The sequence below is a fragment of the Citrus sinensis genome, chromosome 1 (genome assembly GCF_022201045.2).
Source record: "Citrus sinensis cultivar Valencia sweet orange chromosome 1, DVS_A1.0, whole genome shotgun sequence".
Classification (NCBI taxonomy): Eukaryota; Viridiplantae; Streptophyta; class Magnoliopsida; order Sapindales; family Rutaceae; genus Citrus; species Citrus sinensis.
Window position 1 is genome coordinate 22461393 of NC_068556.1, and position 20401 is coordinate 22481793.

The 20401-nt window shown below is 35.1% G+C and overlaps 4 protein-coding genes across 7 annotated transcripts; 3 read left to right on the top strand and 1 right to left on the bottom strand.

The window, feature by feature from the left end:
* Nucleotides 1–100: 100 nt before the first annotated feature.
* LOC102625675 (receptor-like cytosolic serine/threonine-protein kinase RBK2) lies at nucleotides 101–3600 on the top strand. Its single transcript, XM_015533574.3, has 9 exons — nucleotides 101–470; nucleotides 619–857; nucleotides 944–1384; nucleotides 1505–1756; nucleotides 1852–2006; nucleotides 2092–2171; nucleotides 2265–2400; nucleotides 2507–2656; nucleotides 2820–3600. The coding sequence occupies exons 1-9, from the start codon at nucleotides 403–405 to the stop codon at nucleotides 3030–3032; spliced, it is 1734 nt and encodes a 577-aa protein (XP_015389060.2). The 5' UTR covers nucleotides 101–402; the 3' UTR covers nucleotides 3033–3600.
* A 247-nt stretch (nucleotides 3601–3847) lies between these two features.
* On the top strand, nucleotides 3848–7380 carry LOC102620398 (probable prolyl 4-hydroxylase 4). The gene is made up of 7 exons (XM_052437504.1): nucleotides 3848–4148; nucleotides 4339–4396; nucleotides 4503–4607; nucleotides 5224–5281; nucleotides 6232–6407; nucleotides 6694–6763; nucleotides 6876–7380. Exons 1-7 carry the CDS (start codon nucleotides 4021–4023, stop codon nucleotides 7169–7171), a joined length of 891 nt encoding a protein of 296 aa, XP_052293464.1. The 5' UTR covers nucleotides 3848–4020; the 3' UTR covers nucleotides 7172–7380.
* A 2687-nt stretch (nucleotides 7381–10067) lies between these two features.
* Nucleotides 10068–11978, top strand: LOC102625019 (histidine-containing phosphotransfer protein 1). 2 transcript variants are annotated; one of them, XM_006489140.4, is made up of 7 exons: nucleotides 10068–10344; nucleotides 10572–10654; nucleotides 10771–10901; nucleotides 11054–11122; nucleotides 11364–11435; nucleotides 11532–11604; nucleotides 11710–11978. In XM_006489140.4, exons 2-7 carry the CDS (start codon nucleotides 10595–10597, stop codon nucleotides 11767–11769), a joined length of 465 nt encoding a protein of 154 aa, XP_006489203.1. In that variant the 5' UTR covers nucleotides 10068–10344; nucleotides 10572–10594; the 3' UTR covers nucleotides 11770–11978. The 2 variants fall into 2 exon arrangements, with proteins under 2 accessions (XP_006489203.1, XP_006489202.1); XM_006489139.4 differs by having other exon boundaries at nucleotides 10073–10412.
* A 1681-nt stretch (nucleotides 11979–13659) lies between these two features.
* On the bottom strand, nucleotides 13660–19012 carry LOC102620115 (nucleoside hydrolase 3-like). Of its 3 annotated transcripts, none has more exons than XM_006489206.4 (13): nucleotides 18473–19009; nucleotides 18097–18357; nucleotides 17637–17816; nucleotides 17395–17505; nucleotides 16969–17304; nucleotides 16717–16893; nucleotides 16328–16612; nucleotides 16002–16124; nucleotides 15664–15861; nucleotides 14934–15187; nucleotides 14662–14866; nucleotides 14273–14578; nucleotides 13660–14182 (listed from the first exon to the last, which is right to left on the bottom strand). In XM_006489206.4, exons 2-13 carry the CDS (start codon nucleotides 18283–18285, stop codon nucleotides 13871–13873), a joined length of 2676 nt encoding a protein of 891 aa, XP_006489269.1. In that variant the 5' UTR covers nucleotides 18286–18357; nucleotides 18473–19009; the 3' UTR covers nucleotides 13660–13870. The 3 variants fall into 3 exon arrangements, with proteins under 3 accessions (XP_006489269.1, XP_052299751.1, XP_024958341.1); XM_025102573.2 differs by lacking the exon at nucleotides 13660–14182 and having other exon boundaries at nucleotides 14278–14415; nucleotides 14502–14578; nucleotides 18473–19012; XM_052443791.1 differs by lacking the exons at nucleotides 18097–18357; nucleotides 18473–19009 and having other exon boundaries at nucleotides 16969–17210; nucleotides 17637–17653.
* Between the last annotated feature and the right edge of the window lie 1389 nt (nucleotides 19013–20401).

The following is a 20401-nucleotide window of genomic DNA, read 5'->3' on the forward strand; positions in this document are numbered from 1 at the left end:
ACAAGCCCCCATTATTCCATCAACTTTTAACTAATTTTTTTAATCAATAGCTCATGTAGTTGTCTATCCACATAACAAATCACATTAACATCCGATTTTTGAGCATGAAAATAGGCTGAATTGTCAAAAATAAACTTGCATAATAAAAACAAGCTTAGGCAAAAACATGACAACCGCTATTTCATTTCCCTCTCTTCTGAGCCCAGAAGAGACGCGAGCATATTCATTCTCAATATTCCCTTCTTCTTCTCTTTTGGTTTCTCAATCTTCTTTCTCTCTGGTTTTGTCAGCTTTTGAGAATTTTTATGGGAGTTGTCTGAGAACCTTCGGCTTGTCCAAGGTCCTTAGCTTCTGAATCATAATAGCTATTGAGCTTGATCTTTGCTATAAATATAATTTGAAATGCATATACGTTACAGCTCCGGTTTTAAACTCGTTTCCTCTTGGATGAATAAATATGATTTGATCAGGTTCGTACATATATGTATAAATATATATCTTTCACATAATCGGGATGTTGGGTTGATATACTGCTTGTTTGAATCTGCATTTATGCATCTCTTAAGGAATTTTTTTTTTCCTTTTTTAATCATATATTCTGTTTTCTTGTGATGGCAGCAACGGCGAAATTAGAAAAAAGGCTAACACTAAGAATAAGAATAAAGAAACGATTACTAGAGAAAATCAAGATAAGTCTAAAAGTGAGAATCAAGAAATGATTACCGGTGAAAATCAAGAGGTGGCTAACACTGAGAATCACGAAATGACTACCAGTGAAAATCAAGAACACGAGGCTGCTACTTCTGTTGTCGGCAGTAGTTCGCGATCGGGGTTGTCTAACTCTTCTTTATCTCAAGGTACAATTAATATTCATTAATTTTTTTGCTTTTTGACATGGTGTTATGATATTCTTTATAGTAATGTTAGAAGTATGTCACATTAGATTCGGTATCTTTAGCAATGGAAGAGGATGAGGAGGGCATAGACGACGACTCTTCAGAAGAAGTTCTTGTGGATTACACAAGAAGCATAGAGGCTGAAACTGCTACTTCCAAGGCTAGTACTTCTTCAGAATCAGTTTATCACGGTATGTTTACTGCTATTCATTTGCCGGGCCTCTTTAATATGTGGAAAAAACCTCAGACGAAGCTTCAAGCTTTATCTTCTGTAAAAGGTGCCCCAAAAAGTGCCCCAAAAAATATCCCAAAAAGTGTCACAAAAAATGCCCCTAAGCTCACAAGAAGGAAAACAAAACGAATTAGAGGGTCCAGAGGCCTGTCATTTAATGCTACTTTGGTTGATGCCGAACTTTGTTATTTGAAACCTGGCTGGAAGAACTTTGCACTCTCAGAGCTCCAAGCTGCTACTGACAACTTCAGCCATGGTTTGTCCTTCTTGCCACAACTAAATTACACAGTTTGAATTAGTACTTTTTGAAAGGTTTATCATTCCCTTTTGGTTAATATTCACTAGGCTGACAAAGTATTATCTTTCTTTTGAAAAGAAAATTTGATTGGGCAAGGAGGCTATGCTGAAGTTTACAAGGGACAATTGGAAGATGGGCAATTTGTTGCAATTAAACGACTAACAAGAGGTTCCCCAGAAGAGATGACCACTGACTACTTATCCGAGCTTGGGATCATAGTTCATGTTGATCATCCTAATATTGCTAAAATGATCGGTTATGGGGTTGAAGGAGGGATGCACCTTATTCTGGAACTATCTCCCCATGGGAGCTTAGCATCCTTACTTTATGGTTTGTCATCTGTTTAAGCCTTTCATAATTAAAAAATTTCTCGAGTTTCTATCCAATAAATTTATCAATCTCTTCTATTACGACAATAATTTTAGGGTCAAAGGAGAAGCTAAATTGGGACATACGGTATAAGATTGCATTTGGGACTGCTGAGGGCATTTGCTATCTTCACGAGGGCTGCCAAAGGAGAATCATCCATAAAGATATCAAGGCTGCAAATATTTTGCTTACAGAGGATTTTCAGCCTCAGGTACCATTTTTAAGATCAAATGGTTAACTTTCTTTAAAACTTTGACCTCTTAGCTTAATTTGGGAACTTTCCAAATTTGATACAGATATCTGATTTTGGGCTAGCTAAGTGGCTACCAGATAAATGGACTCATCATATTGTATCAAAAATTGAAGGCACATTCGGGTTTGTAATTCAGATCTTTATATAGATTTCATATGTTTTAAACATTTTTATTTAAGCCAAATAATCTCATATGAAATACTTTGGTTATGACAGATATCTTCCACCTGAGTTTTTCATGCACGGTATAGCGGATGAGAAGACTGATGTCTATGCTTATGGAGTGCTATTATTAGAGATCATCACAGGGCGGCAAGCTTTAGATAGTTCGCAGAAAAGCCTTGTGATGTGGGTATGTCGGCTTGCTTCTCTTTGCCAAGATCTCATCATATCATAACAAATTTTAGCGTTGTAGAATTGTGATGGCAAAAACAAGTTTAATAAAAGATTCTGTGCAGGCCAAACCTTTGCTCAAAAAGAGTAGCATGAAGGAGCTCGTTGATCCAACACTTGGTGATGCCTATAATACAGAGCAATTGACCCGGTTGCTATTGATAGCTTCTGCTTGTATCAATCAGACTTCAGCCTGTCGACCACAAATGAGCAAGGCATGTTCTTTTATGCGACAGAAAGCTCTGTAACTTGATTTTGAATTAAAGACAATCATGCCAATCCCTATTAATAGTAATATGATTGAATCTAGCTAGTTTCTTGCAACACAAGAATGGTTGGTCAAACAACAAAAGAGATAATTTTGATGACTTGATGCAGGTTGTGCAAGCCCTAAAAGGTGATGAAGAAGCTTTGGCACAATTTATTGAAGAAAACCAGTCGTTAAGACGCCTTCAAAGGACATTCTCCGAAGAGTTTTTCGACGCCGAAGAATTCAACTCAGCCAGCTTAAATGAACTAGATGTGAACGATATAAACCGACACATGGAGATTGTTTTAGGCGAGGACACCGATAGTTTAAACGAAAATTAGTCGTCGAGAAATTTTCAGAACTGGGATATTGCAAAATTCTGGGGAGCTTCACCTGGAAACCAAGTCAGGTTGGAAGAGGGAGGGAGAATGAACAATGCAGAGCCTCATTAATTGTTTCTGTAACTTGGAATTGTGTTTAATGGTCACAAGAAGCATATGATTTTTTGTTAACCATCTCTATACGGGACCTTGTGTTAATAGGACTGATCAGACACAAACAGAGTTTTTTTTTTTTTTTTTTCCCTCTTTTGACATAGTTGGGCTAGCTAACCCTGAACTCCTTCCTGATCGTTTAGATTAAATTTGAAATTTACATTATGGCACCATGCATGCAAGAAGATTTGAGTTTCATTTTTCTTTTTACACTGTTACTTGCTGAGGAAACATTTACCAGGTCAACTGAACCCAGTAGAATATTTTGCTTGATTTCTACCCAATGCAATTGATTGCTTTCAATAATTCTGCCAAAAGCTTTAGTTTTAGCATCAATAAGATTGTTTCAAGCACGGACAAAATTAAGTGTGTCTCCTGTTTTAAAGGGGGAGGATATGTTGATTCAAATTTGGCTTGATGTTAAAGAGTAGGTATGAGAGTAGGTTACCAATAATATGAAGACGCGTCATCAACATTTTAGAGGTCAACTTAGTTGAGTGTGAATTTGATTCATTGTAACAATCGATTGAACATTTGAACTACTCCTGGAAAAATGGTAACCCCGTTTTTAATGATTCTTTTTCTTACTGGTAATGTTTTTAATAATGTTTTAAATTTATTCAAAGAAAAAATGCTTTTCAGAACGGCGTCGTAGCAACTGGGTGTTCGTTGTGGTCAACTGTCAGATTGAAATTACGTCATCACCATCGTATTCGTGTTTGAGTCTCGTAGTGACAGTTAAAACGAATCAGAATCCGTAGCATTTAATTGAGTTTAACATTTTGTCGGAAAATCTCAAATCCCTCGTCTCTCATAATCGATCCAATCCACGCTCATGTCTCCCACAAGGCTCTCTCTAAATTTCTTCTTCCTGCTCTCCTTCTCGTTGTTAATTCGCAAATCTTTCAGCTCTACCGCCATTATCAACCCATCTAAAGTCAAACAAATTTCTTGGAAACCCAGGTGATCACCATTTATTTTCTGCAATTGTTTTCTGTTTGCTTGCCTGGAAACTTATGCAAAAACAATCAAAAGTTTCATCCCCCCCCCCCCAACCCCCCACAACATCAGTTTAGTTTCAAATGTTCTTCTTTTCGTTTTTTTTTATATATTTTAAAGTATATATACATATAATCAATCTGATGATTTGCAGGGCCTTTGTGTACGAGGGTTTTCTCACAGACTTAGAATGCGATCACTTGATTAATCTTGTGGGTACTTTGACTTTTAGCTTAATGTTATCAAAATGAAGGAGAATTTTCATTTTTGCATAGTTATTGTATTTTGATTTATTGAGTTGGTTAATTTTGTGATTAGGCAAAATCTCAGCTGAAGAGATCAGCAGTTGCTGATAATTTGAGTGGAGAGAGCAAGCTGAGCGATGTTCGAACAAGTTCTGGGACCTTTATACCTAAAGGAAAGGTTGTTTAATTTTTTTTCATTGATTGATGTTGTTTATGCTTTGATTATATGTACGCATGATTTTTCTTGCTTGTTATTGTTGTTTATTATAATCATAATTGTTTGCATGGTAAACTGTGGCTGGTTTTAATACTGTTACTTAAATGTTTAAGCATAATGCACACGAGAAACACGGGAATATGAGCAACTGTAGAATATTTGTCATGGCAGAGAGATCTTCTGCATACCAAGATATTTTCCTTCTTTGACATTTGTTGCACTCAATGAACTTGCCTTGTTAGTTGGAGGCCTATCATGTCTACTAACATTCCTTCTTAATACATTGCAACTGAGGAGATTGGTGATACATATGGGGTTAGTTTCATGAGTTAAACCTAGTGACATACTTGTTTTCCATTAATACAGTGCATGAATGACTGAATCTTCATTGATGTTATTATAGAGCAACAGAACTTGATTAGTCGAATCACATTTTCAGGTGCATAAGGGGTATCTTGATGTTTTGTAAGATGACATGGGCAGCTTAGAAAATTTATGATACAACTGCTTTCCTTTCATATGATTGTCAATTGTTTCTCGATATGCATTAGTATAAGCATTTTCTTCCCCTTTTTAGGATGCTATTATTGCTGGTATAGAGGACAAGATTGCAACATGGACGTTTCTTCCAAAAGGTGTGTAATATGCATTTTTTTTTTTTTTGGTGTTCTGTTCTAGTTGTGCTTCTGCATTTTCTATAAGAATCACATTAAGACTAATAACTATTAATGCTGTAGCTTCATTACATATCTTTATTCATCTGATTATTTATGGTTCAAAATTATAGAATTTAAACAATTAAAACTCTGTTCTCTGTATTCTTTAATCAAATTGTTAGATATCTTCATGCTGTTCCATCAGACGACAGTTTGAGAAAAAAAAATTTAATATAAATTTTAATTCTAAATTAGTCATTTTAATTATGTACACCACTTGCGTTGTCTAATTAACTTTTAGGATTTTTAATATATCCCAATGTCCTTATGTTTGACTAGGCAGGTTGAAATCTTGGAGAAAGTATTTCCATGTTCATTGTTTCGAGTTACAATTGCAAGCATTGGGGTAGTTAGACTGCCAGCCATCTAGGAATCAAACTACTTGATTGATGTGGAAAGTGAGGGATTTGGGTAAAGTCTAGTTTCTATGTTATATCCTCCTTTGTTAATTTTTTATAGAAAGGAGGAAAGTAGTCCTTACATTGGACTCATGAATCTGGTTGAGGGATGGCTATCGATAATGCACCTAGATAGGCTCATTTAGGAATTTTCTGTTTGCAGATACTTCAAAGGAGAAATGAAGTTGCTTCCGCATGATAAACATTGAACAGTGTTGTTTGTCAGGTTGTGGTATCATGAAAATACTTTTAAATAATCTTTCTTTTTATCATATTCTTACAAAAATTACATATTCTAACTCCATAATTATTCAAATGAATCAAATTATTTCTTGATGTAGTCAGGGGAGCATCTTGCTAAAGAATAAATCGCTGTTGTTGTGTAATTATGTGAAATGATAAGCTCCCTATTTTGGTTGTTTATTTCCTTAGGGATGGGCATAACAAGTTTTTCTTTTTCTTGATTTACAGAAAATGGGGAAGACATACAAGTACTAAGGTATGAGCACGGACAGAAATATGAACCACATTATGATTACTTCTCTGACAAGGTTAATATTGTTCGGGGCGGACACCGCCTAGCAACTGTGCTAATGTATCTTTCCGATGTTGCTAAAGGTGGTGAGACAGTATTTCCCAATGCTGAGGTTAGTTCAAGTGCCCTACTCACTTTAATGGGAACAAGTTTAATGCATAGTTTCAGTCAATTTTTTTGAGATACTTCCTTACTCCTGGCAATAATTTTTCACTTTCCTGATTTGCCATTCTCTCGTAAGTCTTTGATTGGTTCTCTCGAACCCGCAACATAAACAAGATGGGTTGTTAATGGTATCAATTTTACACTAGAGCATAGCACTGAAGATATTTATTATACATTTTGTTACCTGTTGTAAAAACTGACATTTCTCTGTTCATACAACAATTTGCAAGCAGGAACCTCCACGTCGCAGAACTCCTGCTACCAATGACGATCTTTCTGAATGTGCTAAGAAAGGAATTGCAGGTGTGCCATTTGACATATTTATATGCTTTTGCGAATTTGACATCTACTTTTGCATTTACAGTGGTTTGAAATGTTTTGATGGTCTTTTTGTTTTCATCTTGGAAATATACAGTGAAGCCACGAAGAGGGGATGCTCTTCTTTTCTTCAGTCTCCACACGAACGCTATTCCAGACCCAGTAAGTCTCCATAGTGGTTGTCCGGTCATCGAAGGAGAGAAATGGTCAGCAACAAAGTGGATTCATGTCGACTCATTCGACAAGATCGTGGAAGAAGGTGGGGACTGCACAGATAATAATGCAAGTTGTGAGAGATGGGCTGCACTAGGTGAATGCACCAAGAATCCAGAGTATATGGTTGGATCTGCACAACTTCCCGGGTTCTGCAGGAGGAGTTGTAAAGTATGCTAGTCTCGCATTGTGTGCTTTTCGTAGAGGAGCATCCATTATGCTTTCTGGGGCGTTATTTATTAATATCTGTTGTGTTGTTAACAGTTGTGTGTTTCCCTTGTATCTTCCAATTTTTGGCAGCTTGTAATACTAGATAACCTTAAACGATGGTTAGACGAACAGTGTTAAATTGATGTCATTTCCAATAGAAAGTTTGTTTCCCCTTGCCACTTCCTGGTTTCTGTACTCTATTTTCCCATTTTTCTGATGAAACAGCCAGTTATGAGTGACATGATTTTTTTGTGTGATATTGCATACAATAGCAATAGTTACAGATGGGCCCTTATGACAACCATAATCAGAGAAAACTTAAGATTTGTCATATTGATATCAAGCATTGGTATTAACACTTGTTAGTGTGTTTATTAAGGGTCAAACCCGAGCGGATTCTGCCATTTTTCAAAGTGAAAATGCCCTTCTCCCTAGCTTTAAAGCAAAGCTATTAAAAATAAAAGGAAATAAAATAAGAACTTCAACCGCATGATAAACATTTCTATCTTCAGGGTTTTGCTTTCTTTTTATAACTGAAACGAATCTCAATCATATCTTTTACACTATTTTTAAAGCATTCTGAGTGAAAGAAACTTCAATCCCAAAGCGGCGCTTGCACAAGACCAATTCATGAATGGCTGTTGTGCTGATCTGATTGACCGATTCTGATAGGGTCAGCGCTTTCATATCAGGGTTGGTCGATATACTCATTCATCGAAATCTTGCAATAAAATTCTTTATAATCACAAATGGGCTGTCATGTTCATAATAATATTAGCCCCCGTACAGGCATGTAACTATATCTCAGTTGCAGGACTCTTCCAGATGAATCGGTTTTCCAGGCAATGTCCACAGCAAAAGCCTTAAGCCCTTGCTTATTGTCTAAATTTAGGCTTAATTTGGTATTCCGTTATAATTCTTAAAGCAACCACTGCTATTTCAACTATATTGTTAAAGTTGAGTTGTAAGTGCTTGCGAAATACTTGGGAAACACAACTTAACTTTCACAGCGTCAATGCTAAAAAGTGAAAACAATAATAGCCTTGAAATGATCATAGCAACATTTTCACATCACAAATCTTCAAATTCTCTAATCAAATAACACAGTTTTTTTATTTGAAATGATAATGTAGTATCCATCTAATCACTAATGGGAAAATGCATGCACTTTAGACGATGAAAGAAATCTTGCATGATGTATACGAATAATAAAGGAGGAGAATCATAGCCACACAAATCATTTCACCCAAAAATAATACTAATAATAATAACAAATAAATAAATAGAAAATACAGATAATCCATAATATAATGGAGGACATAGGAAATGATAAGGATTCTCCCTCCATAAACATGGTGTCCAAATAAAAGAAACAAAGCCAAACCAGCCAAGTCCACGAGTCATTTTGCATTAAAATTCAAAAGGGTTTTGATTATGAAGGGCATATCTTCAAATCCAGCTGTCCCCCCTTCTTATTTTGTAGTAAGCCAACTAATTAAAATCAAAATTAGCTGTCTCTAGGATTGGCTGTGCCATTTCAAGATTCTTTCAACTTCAAGACCGAATAATGAAATAGACTTCGTTGTTTTAGAAATGGATTTTCAGACTCCTTTTAACCAGAAAATTACATCTATTTAAATGGAGATAAGAGCATTTATAACATATACTGTAACGCAAAAATTAAAATTAATTTGATGGACTATGATATATTTATCTTGTTCAAATGGGCAAAGTTCACCTACGAAATAGTATTTGAATGTTTATTTCTGAAAGGGTAAGATTCTAATGGCTAATTTTTGAAATTACAAAAGTCTAATTGTCCATTGGGATAAACTTCAGGGATCTTAAACAAAGAAATGGCCGCGGGGGATCATTCAACACTGGCAACCACTTGATATTTTTCTCCTTAGTTTGGCAATTTCAACAAAATTTCCTAGCACGTAAAACAAGGCAAAAATAGAAAAGAAAGAAACAAGATAAGAAAATGACTGCTTAATATTCCATTTCCATATGATGTGATAACCAATAAACCACAAAGTGTTAAGAGCAAAATTCCAGCTTGTCGCGACAGGAACTGTGTCATGAATTTGATAGCTGCACAATTGGGAGGGACAAGTTATTCTATTTATATCCCTGGTTTAATTCTTTGCATGGACCATTTTTTTCATTTTGTTCTTTTCGGTGACATAAGGCAGGACCATGGAATGATTTTGTAATTAATAATAACATCCCTACAAGTGTGATGAACTCAGATCCAGTAACCATTGATAGATCTATCTGCTATTATGAACGTGGAGAAATTGACCCATGTCACTTTTCTTGTTTCATTTTCAGTTCAACATCCAAAATATTAATTACATGAAAGTAGGTGAAATATATCAAAAACATGTGCATCACCTTGAAAAAACTTTCCCATTTCAAATCTTATTCCTCATCTTCAGCAGGAAGTATCTAGAAGAGGTTGAAAACCAATAAAAAAAAAAAAAGAAGATATTCTATACTTATTAGAGTCATTTGCTAGTGCGATCGTTTACACATGCGATCCACCCATTAGCTCTAGTTATACAACAATGTATAGTCTCAAATTCACATCTTAGAGATGCTTCAAATATTTTGAAACTTTAAAGAGAATAACTCAACACAATATTGTCTGATAGAGCACTCAAACTTTCAAACTTTTCAATTACTAATTCCCAAATATTCGTTATTATCTCCTAAGTTTTGATTTATTTTATACACTACTGTTTACCTTAAAGTACTAACAGTGAAATATTTGAAATTTTCAACTGAGAGTGAAGGGCTTTGTATCAAACAGCGTATTGTTGTTAATATACTATTTTAAAGTCATTTATGCGTTATAAACTCACGTGTGAGGTTCAATGAAGACCAATAGTTTCAATGAAACAATGGAAGAGAGAAACAAGGTTACAAATAAAATAATATTTCCGGCACAAGAGGTGGCGAAATGAAGGAGAGAGAATGAAAAGATGGTGGGGTTCCTTGTTTGTTTAAATGCTAATAAATGGCGTAAGTGTAAAGAGCAAGTAAATGGTGGTGGGGCTGTGATTCTTCTTCTGTAGTTCTATGAGAAGAAAAAGAGAGCAATCCAAATAGAGAGCACAAATCCAGATAAACATAAGCAGGTGCTGTAATTAATAGACCATTCTTTAGTTCCTAGTACTGCTACAAGACAGTTTGGTTTTTAACTCTGGTATGTGCATTAAATTCGTCAAATCATTTCCAAGGAACATACTTTCTATCTATCTATCTATATCTATGTATATATACACCTTCTTTGGGTTGTGCAATAATAACACAGGATCTGCTTTTCAAGCCCCAAGCTATTATTGATTGTTTGTATTTTGTGTAGGGAAGAATAGGAACAAGAGAGATATGGAGGTGGGTCAGATGCAAAGAAGGCTTCTGGAGTACACAAAATCCTTGTTCATGGAGGTATAGCAACATGGGTTTTTTTTGTTCTTTTTGGTTCTTTTTGTATTCCTTGTTTTTGCCTTTGTTGATGGTTTTGATGAGTTGTATTTTGTTGTTTTTGCTCTTGGCGAGAGAAGGGAGTTTTGGATAATCAGTTCTTACAGCTTCAGCAACTTCAAGACGAAAGCAACCCAGACTTTGTTGCTGAAGTTGTCTCACTTTTCTTTGCTGATTCTGAAAGACTTGTCAATGATCTCACCAGGGCTCTGTAAGCTCCCTCTTTCAAACTGCTTCTCTGCTTTTGTTGTTGCTTAAAAGTTCTACCTTTTCTGGTTTTTTTTTTTTTTTTAATTTTATCTGTCCCTCTTCTATTTACTATCTGCTTTGGTTTTTTCTTGTGTATTTGCTGTTGTTTTATAGTGATCAGCCAACTATAGACTTCAAAATGGTTGATTCCCATGTTCATCAATTGAAGGGTAGCAGCTCAAGGTACTATTCAGAAAGCAAAAACACTTGCACAATGATGCCCTTGACATCTGGAGCCTAGAATTGAAATTGGCTCAAGTCTCTCAAAGAAAGAAAAATAAGCAATAATGATGATTGACTTAGATCAGAACTGAGGCATCAGTACGAAAAATAAAATTGTAATGGCAAAATTGTTTCTTTTCTTTGATGGGATCATTTTTTCAAATTTGTTGACAAGAAAAGGGTGCTTTCTTTTTTCTAACAGCATAGGTGCAGAGAGAATTAAAAATGCCTGCGTTGCTTTCAGAAATTTCTGTGAGGAACAGAACATTGAAGGGTGAGTTTTCTTTTTGGTCAGAAATTAAAGGATATTACCATGAATTAATATTTTTCTACATTTCTTTTTAATTTTAAAGATTGTTGAATTTTACAGGTGCATGAGTTGTTTGCAGCAAGTGAAGCAAGAGTACTGCCTTGTCAAGAACAAGCTTGAAACTTTATTCAGGGTGAGTGCAATGGACTTTTACTTGAAAGCTGAAAGCCCGAAAGCCTAATTATGATTACTAATTTTTATTTTTTATTTTTAATGATGAATTGATTGATGGTTGCAGATGGAGCAACAAATTGTGGCAGCTGGTGGGTCAATTCCGATGATGGAATTAAGTTTCTAAGGCCTATCAAATTGCATGAGGAAAGCAATTAAATGGAGGACACTAATAGAGTAGCTGATTTAGTACCTTTGTGCTTCACTGCTTCTGTTATGTTCTACTATTTGAGCTTGTACTTGTATGGATCCTATGAAAAGAGGGAATGGTTTCCAACTATTGCCACATTTTATTATGATTAAGGCTCAAACATATCTTTTTTTCCCCCTTTTTAATCTTGTTTTGTATTTTTGATCATTTTCCTTTTAATTTCCGCACATCAAGTTGGTGAATCCATGCATTATGAGAACTACAATGGTCTCAAAATGGTATAAGAACATAGCAGTTCAGAAAATAAGCACATTTCACAATTATTTGAGAGGATAAATTTATAATGAAGCATTGTATCTTACACATTGCAAAATAAAAAATAATAATAATTTGTATGATGCAGAAAATTATCATCTCTTCCAATGGTTCAGATCAAGTAAATTTTATCGTAGACATGAACTGTTGATAGTTATTGTGTTATTGTACTTTAACTTATCTTTGGACGCAAAATAATTAAAGCATTTGATAAATACATTTACATGCTCCTAAAACTTTTCCTAAAACTTGATGAATGTTTTTCTATTTTTAACTGCTAGTGAATCTATTTCCCAATAGTTCGTGAACTTTATGATCATAATAGCGATACTTCCATGATTACAAAGACTTATTGATATTTGATGCTATGTTAAACATCATGACAAGTGGTCTTCATTTCCCTAAAATTTCCACACAGAAGTTTCCAATCTTGGACTTGGAAATTGGAAACATAGCACTAAAGAAACTGTCACTTAACAGCAGCTTCTAGTTGGCATCAGTGCTGGCAAAGATTAAAAAAAATGAAGATACTATCTTAGTGTTTACACTTTAGTTTAATGAATAAATTCGATTTGGAGAGAAAATGTAGGGACTTTGGAATATGAATCCAATTGCAAAAGATATGATTCTTATAATACAAGGTCAATCTTAATCTATTGGTGTCTTTTTGTCTTTTCCCTCTGTTTGCTGCCATTAAAAAATTGACCAAAGGATGTGAAAAGTAATTAGTGGCAGCAGCATCTTATACCCAATTTGTTATTAAAGAAATATTTTACAGGACAGCCAATCGTCATCAACCGAATGCCACTGGGCTTGTACCCAATGGTGTGCCGGTGCCCTCAACATTGCTGAGGGCAATGTTCGAGCCTCTATGGGATTAATCATCCCATTTTCATAAAAATATAAAATAAGGGCATATATCTCTTCAAATATTCTTAGAAGCATTTTTATGAGCTACATGCGCACGTGCTCACACACACATATATATATATATATAAATATGAAAAAAGTTATAAATTATGCGGTTTAAACGTTTTAAGTTTTAAACTTTTTAAAACCTATAGTTTTAAAGTTTTTCCAATCTTTTAAAGTTTCGGATAAAAAAATTACTATATATATATATTTTGTCTACCTTTATGCTATACTATACAAATGTATATCTCTAAATTAAGAATGATTGCTGTCACAAAACAGGAAAAAGAAAATTATCTTGACAGCCCAACCAACAATAATGTTAAAGCAAAGTGAAAGGATAAGTCACAATGCTTAATTAAGCAAAAGCACAATCAAGATTATTAAATAAACCATAAAATAGACAGTATGTGAAAGCTTAATTCTGCCTTTTCATTTTGCTTTTCATAGTGGAGCTTTAGACGATATAATGACGATCCCAAGTTCTGCATTTGAAAATTCTTCATTAAAATTAATCAAGTAATTAATGATTATATAAATTTTGTTGATAATTCGTGTGACGTCATGATCTTTTTTACATAATAAAATGGGTTGGAAAAAGAGAGAAAAAAGGAAGTGTACAGAGAATTTTGCATGCTGTATATGTTTCTTAATTACTGCTGCTACATCTATCATTGTTTTCTTTTTACTATGAACAAAGCATAATGAATTGTCCCTTTTCTGGAGCATGTTTGTGAAGCTTCTATTTTTACAACATTAGCAATTACAAATGAAACTCCTCTATAGAAGAAGAAAAGTGTAAAAAAAAAAAATTAAATTCCTGTGTCAGAAAATAAATTAATCCAACACCTTAAATTGGACTCTGTGTTTGATTCACAGGTGGTTTACTCCACATTCTTTTTTGTTCATCAAAGCTTCCTATTACAGCAGACTGATTCTTGCTATTGAGTTCATTTGCAAATAGATCATAGTAAGCCTCAGGATCCAAGTTTTCTATTACTCTGACAAAAATCCCTTGATTCTTGTCAATCACAGTTTGTCCATCTTTGTATTCATTGCCTTCAGCAATGACCTTGATTGACTTGACTTGCACGGTAGGTTTCAGCAATGAATTATCACCAGCCAATGCTACTGCACCAAGGATTTCTCCCAAGAATATCTCCTGCAAAAGAGTGGCATTAAGTAAAACTTTAATTTCAATGTGGCAGTAAAATTGATCCATACATTTAAGCACTTTGCTGGAGAGACTTACCATGTGATGGTACCGATAATGCGTTTGCTGTAGATGATACAGCCTTGACAGCAAACGCTGAGTGAACTGAGCTTCCGGGGTCTTGTTTTTTAGGCACAGCCTTCTTAGGATCTTAGGAAATGAACTGACTTTACGCTGAACGCCTAGTGGAATGAGAGTGATGTTCAGTGGTGATTCAAAGACTGTCTTTGCAGCCAAAGGATCAAGAAACATATTGAATTCTGCATACTTATTCAAAGGAACTGTAAAGACATTTCCTGTGTCTCTGTCACCGTGGCTTAAGTGTCCTCCAACAATATACACCTCCTGCAAAGAGACTTGGCTTCACCAGTTAAAGCTATCCATCCCATCTAGTATTCATCTTATTTTCTCAAGAGATGGCTTGTTACCTGAATTAGAGAAGTGGCATTTTTCTTTGATGATAAAATTTTAGCTAGATTAGTCAAGGGTCCATTTGTCAATAAGGTAATCTTAGATCCTGGCTCAAGAGTGCTTGTTGTGGAGTCCCAAATTTCCAATGCTAGAGGCTGTCTTAGTTCTGGGTGATCGGTATCCCTTGGAGCTCCATATTTTACAGAGTTCTCTGCTGTGTACCTTGAACATAACCCAAAATTCAGTCCCCAAACTGTCAACATACATAGAATTTACATGAAAAGTCTACCTCCTAGGACTTCTTGGCATATCACGAGCAAGCCCGTAAAGAGTGTCTGAGTCTAGAAATCCACCGCATCCGTGTGGGATGGATTTAACATACTTGCAGTCTCCCACAGAAGGGTCAATTGGATCGGACTGATTCGTTGCAAACAAATCTCCCAGACCAACTTGAACGTCATCCCGACCCATCATATGCAGTAAATCATAAATGACATCTATTGTTGCGGCATTTGCCCAGCCGGTTGGGCTCACTAGTATTGCCTGGACGAAAGGAGAAAGACCAGGCACATCGAATCTTCTACTTTCTTGAAATTTACAGGCAAGCAAAGTAGTTTCCATTTTCTTTCAGGTGAAACCTATTTTATGCAATATGCAAGTTACCTATTAACTGTAATGTTTAACTAAAAACCAGCAAGCAACAAACCCACGTTGCCCAGATAGAAATGTTTAGAGAATAAATATCTGAGAAACTGAGTGACACAGATCCTAAAAAGGATCTAACTATGAAACTCTAGTATATTGACAGAATATCTTATCATTTAGCATCTTAAATGTAACCGATCAAATTTACTCTGAACATTGAGTCTGATAGATTTCTATTTGGATTGCTTGCATTAAAAGAAAACAAAATAAACTAACTATTAATGTACTAGTGGTTTGCTGAAGCACTCAGTTTCTTTCTTAATCATGAACGGAACGCCTAGCCAGTGAAGCTAGAAAAGTGGAAAAGCACTTACCTTCAGATTAATCACTTCCACGGGTGCTTTGAGGAGATAGAATAGAGCTAGGAAATCTCCCACACTCATGTCCATGTCAAAGACAACCGGCTTCCCTAGCTTCCTAGTTCCAAAATTTGGCTTGTAAAAAAATTCTTTGAAATAAGGAAATTCAGTTGTGAAATTGAACCTTCCGGTCTGTTGAGGACGATTCAGAACCTTCATCCAACAAAAAGAAAATTAATATCAGTTTAGCATTTGATCCTTGAAGTAATTTGAGCTTGCAGTGGTTAATAAATGAGAGTGAAATAATAATTAGTCAAAATTTTCTCAAAACAAAGTTGACTGAATAAACTTACTTCCAAGAAGTTTAAGTAAAATTCTCTGTCAAGTTTACTGCTAACATCCTTACTTGTTTTTGCCTTTTTAGCAACAAGAACATGCACCGCCTCTGAATCAGTTACCTCTTCTGTATATCCGTCCTATTTGAATATGTTTTTCAAATCAGATCGCGGAATTTGCAACAAGAAAATGATGTACTAATGAATGAAGTTAATTGCCAAAACAGCAGCAAGAGTTAATGCTTAGCCTGAATTTACAGTAAGTAAGCAGATTGAAACTATTTGTTGCAGCTACTTAAAATGTACAGGCTATGCTACAACATTGAGAAAGCACAAGCAGTCACCTTGCATTTCCCTTTCCCATTCTTCACTATGCAAAATGGATCTCGAATGCCTGTCTGAACATGTCCACTATGCACTCCCCCTTTCTTTAAATTGAACTTTGGAGTTTCACGTCCATCAAAGAATGGATTTGAGCCATCTGATATTCCGTAAGGTTTGTTCGAAGTAACTACAGTTATATTCATGTATTCCATTTCAGCAAACTCATTTTCTCCATTATGATTGTGCGAATGTTGCATAATTGACATTGCTACACCAGATGTGAAGGAATCCCACATGAAATAGCTCTGCCAAAGTATATCCCAACTTGTTCATACATTGTAAAATTACAAGGAAGATTTCTAACAAAACGATGAATGCAATTTGATAGCAAGCACATTAAAGTAAATACCGCATAGAATTGGTCATTTAACCAAGTGTCGCGAGCCATTTTCAAGGACTTGAAGCAATATTGTGCCTCGTACGTATTCTGACTTTCCTCAAACATTTTATAGAAATTCTTAGTTACGAGGATGGTATTTGTTGCATCCAGAGGAATAAGAGTAATGGGAATCCCAGAATGAAAAACCTGAAAAAAAAAAAAAGGAATGTGCCACCATCAAACTAATGATTATCATTAATTGAAAATAATATTATCACGTACCTGGTATGCGGCAAAAGGATCTCCAAACATATTGAACTCAGCGTAAGGATTGGTTGTGTAGTCGGTAAACAAATTACCAGGGTCACCACACTGCTGAGGCCGGCAAGAACTGCTAGAGTTTTTTGGGCAACAGCCAGTAGGGTTCTTTGACCTCACACCACCGCCCATTGCATATATGTGCTCAATATTTTTCTTTAAATGCGGGTTTTTCATAAGGAAAATTCCCATGTTCGTATGAGCCCCTATTAAAATAACAGTAATAGGACCTTCAGAAATTTTATCAGTCAACACTTGCTGAGCAGTAAGTTGCTCAAGTGGAGAATACCTCCTGCTGCCCTAATTTCATGAACAAGACAATTACTTAAATGGACACACCAATGTCATCACAAGAAGCATGAATTGTTCTATTATTGATTAGTCTTATACCTGTGGAAGAAATTCTTTTCGTATGCCTAAGTTAGTATCTTTTTCTAACCTTCCTGCATGACCTACTGGTATAGCCTGCCTGTATCTGCAATATCCGGTTGTCGTAGTGCCCTGGTATTAAAACTTTTGTATGTTACAAAGAATTTGAGTGCCGGAAACACCTTGAATATGAGATAATAGAAAGCCCTTTTGTGCATAGACAGTACAAATTCAATTGAGAGAGTGAGAGTAATTTTATGCACCTGTTCAATTATAGGGAGATACCCACCAACATCTGCAAGGATGGTTCCATCTTCTAAGATTCCACCTTCACCGCCAACTCCAACAGAGATGTCATCGCGGTCCATCATGTAAAGAATGTCATAAATATGATTCACTGCATGACCGGCATCAATCCATGCATTTTCGTTGATGGTGATTGCCTGCAGCATAAGTAATATGTCAGTTTCTAGCCTGTCCACAAAAATAACTTACTGCATATACAGAAAAAGGCTTAGCAGAGAATTGCTTTAATGTTAAGCACTTCATCTGTAGCCCAACCAAAATCATGACCGAGTCCTTATAAAAACAGGGTTCTTAACTTCTTATAGAGTACATTCTGCCAATATATCATAGTCTAAATACTTACGATATAAGCTAAGTTGAAAACATCATTAGAACACAAAAAAAAAAAGAAGCATTAACAGAGAGGATTTTGTTCACCTCCAAATGAAATTCTGATCTGTTAAGCTTCAAAAGGAATGAGAGAGCGAAGAAATCATCAGTATCCATATCTGTATCCAAAAGAATCCGATACGGCCTGCTACCCTCCACAGTGTACAAATCAACTTTAGGTACAGCAACTCCGATAATCAATAATAAAACCACCCAAAAATTACTTCCCGGCAGCATTTTCTCCCTTACAATCACAACCCAGAATTTCTTTCCCTCCAAGCCACAGCTACTTGTATGATCAGCTCATCCCTGATACAAGAATCATAACACAAAAATATGTAAAACATGTCAAGTTAAAGAGTTGGGGGGAAAAAAAAGAGAAAAAAGTAATAACTTCTTAGATAGAACAGAATTAGTTAAGTACTTTAGAATAAAGCATGTGAGGAAGCCGTAAAAAAGCAGGCTATAGGGCCACTGTAACAAGAGAACACGACACAATCTAGAATTGAAGGAACATTAACTCTCGATCATTATTAATTACATAACTGAACCTGTACTTATTTACAAAAGAATTTGAGAGTGTGAGCTTAAAGTGTGTGTATGTGCGGGTGTGTGTGTGTATAAAATAACAATTGATATTGAAGAATCATCGAGTCTGTTATCGGAGTCGTGGGCACGAGTCAAACTGATTATGTCATCCTACGGTCACATTATGAACTTTGATCACTATATATTATATGGCAAATGTGCTTATTAATTTATTGGCTCGGACACAAATAGTTTGCACTGAAAAACAAATCAAAAAGAAAAAAAAAAGAAAAGAAAGAAAGAAAGAAAATAACATAAATAGGTTAATTTGTGGAAATCTGAATTTCCCAATAGATATCGTTAGTACTTCTAAAGTACCAACACCTCCAAATGCAACTAACCAATTGCCAAATAATAATAATAATCCGGTCTCTTTATTATTGGTGGTAATGCTAGTTTAAATACTATCTTACAGAACTTAAACCCAAAAGTTAGGAATATAATTAAACCCCATGCTCCTGGAATTATGTGAACACAAATGATATACTATGATAATAACGCCAAAGAAATAAAGATAATTTAAGAATAAATGACCAAGAAATTATATTTTGGAAGAAGTATCATTCCCTTCCCCTTAGAAAATAACCTGGCCCTCAATGGTCAAATTTTTGAAGCACAAGTCTTCTCATCATGTGCCTCTTCATCATTGTATTTTCCTATCACCAATTTTAGTTCTCTCCAGCTTGGCATGCATCCAGTGGAGTTAATCCAACCATTTGTCCAGTTGATTCCCCATCGTGATGCCATTACTTTTCTTCGCCCTTTGCCAATTACCAACAATACTGTCCGTTTCCAGTGACTTTAAAATATAACATAAATAAGTAGTTAATTCGAAGAAACCTAACCTTTCAAAAGATATTGCTGGTATTGTAAGAGACCAACACCTTTAAATACAACTAACCAAATGCCAAATAATGATATTCCAGCCTTTTTATTACTGATAGTAATATTAATTTAAATACAGAACTTGGACGTAAAGATTAGGAGTACAATTAGACTCGTATTTCTTAAAATTATGTAAACATAAAAACAAGTTGGTCAAAATATACTATGATAACAATCCAAAGAGATAAGAATATATAAAATTATCTCAAAATTATATTTTGGAGGATCTACCACTTTCCCACTACAAGCACTGGCCGCGAGTACAAAAAATGAAGTTATATATAAAATACTCTCATTCTCCTTGGCATGCTTTGACTCTAGATTATTTCTTTCTTTTATTATTTCTTGGTTCTTTCTTTGTTCTGATTAATTATCATTATTTTAATTTCTCGACCATTTCTGGCTAATTCTGCTGCTGTTTATTGTGAATGAATAAAGAACAAAAAAGATCTAACTATTAACACTTTAAGAGAACATATATGCTTGGTGTGCATGGTTTCCCAAATCTTATATTACTGGGAAAAAAAATCATATATCAAGATAATATATATGTCACAAATATTAAAAAGAATCAGAATAGTTGGTCGCCAAAATTGTGGGATCCATACGCAGATATCCGCAGACCAAAATAGCAGAAACCAGGATATTAAACTAACTTTGTCTGTGTGTTTGGATTAATTCAATAACAAAAATTATCTTGAGATCTAATGATGGCACATCAAGCAGATTATGTTTTGTGAATTGTTCATGTGATTCCCATTCCATGGAATCATTTTCGACATCTGGATAGTCATTGAATCAATCTTACAAAAGTTACAAAAGTAGTTCCAAGTCATAATCCATTAACTTGAGGTTTCAACTGAAATTTTGAGAACACTAC

Coding starts and splice junctions, on each gene's coding strand:
- LOC102625675 (XM_015533574.3), top strand. CDS start 403: ATGCATATACGTTACAGCTCCGGTTTTAAACTCGTTTCCTCTTGGATG. Junction 2,007..2,091: donor CAGAGGATTTTCAGCCTCAG/GTACCATTTTTA, acceptor AATTTGATACAG/ATATCTGATTTTGGGCTAGC. Junction 2,172..2,264: donor AAAATTGAAGGCACATTCGG/GTTTGTAATTCA, acceptor TGGTTATGACAG/ATATCTTCCACCTGAGTTTT.
- LOC102620398 (XM_052437504.1), top strand. CDS start 4,021: ATGTCTCCCACAAGGCTCTCTCTAAATTTCTTCTTCCTGCTCTCCTTC. Junction 4,397..4,502: donor GCGATCACTTGATTAATCTT/GTGGGTACTTTG, acceptor TTTTGTGATTAG/GCAAAATCTCAGCTGAAGAG. Junction 5,282..6,231: donor ATGGACGTTTCTTCCAAAAG/GTGTGTAATATG, acceptor CTTGATTTACAG/AAAATGGGGAAGACATACAA.
- LOC102625019 (XM_006489140.4), top strand. CDS start 10,595: ATGGAGGTGGGTCAGATGCAAAGAAGGCTTCTGGAGTACACAAAATCC. Junction 10,655..10,770: donor CAAAATCCTTGTTCATGGAG/GTATAGCAACAT, acceptor TGGCGAGAGAAG/GGAGTTTTGGATAATCAGTT. Junction 11,436..11,531: donor GAGGAACAGAACATTGAAGG/GTGAGTTTTCTT, acceptor TGAATTTTACAG/GTGCATGAGTTGTTTGCAGC.
- LOC102620115 (XM_006489206.4), bottom strand. CDS start 18,285: ATGCTGCCGGGAAGTAATTTTTGGGTGGTTTTATTATTGATTATCGGA. Junction 17,305..17,394: donor GAAAAGAATTTCTTCCACAG/GTATAAGACTAA, acceptor TCATGAAATTAG/GGCAGCAGGAGGTATTCTCC. Junction 14,183..14,272: donor ATTATCGGTACCATCACATG/GTAAGTCTCTCC, acceptor ACTCTTTTGCAG/GAGATATTCTTGGGAGAAAT.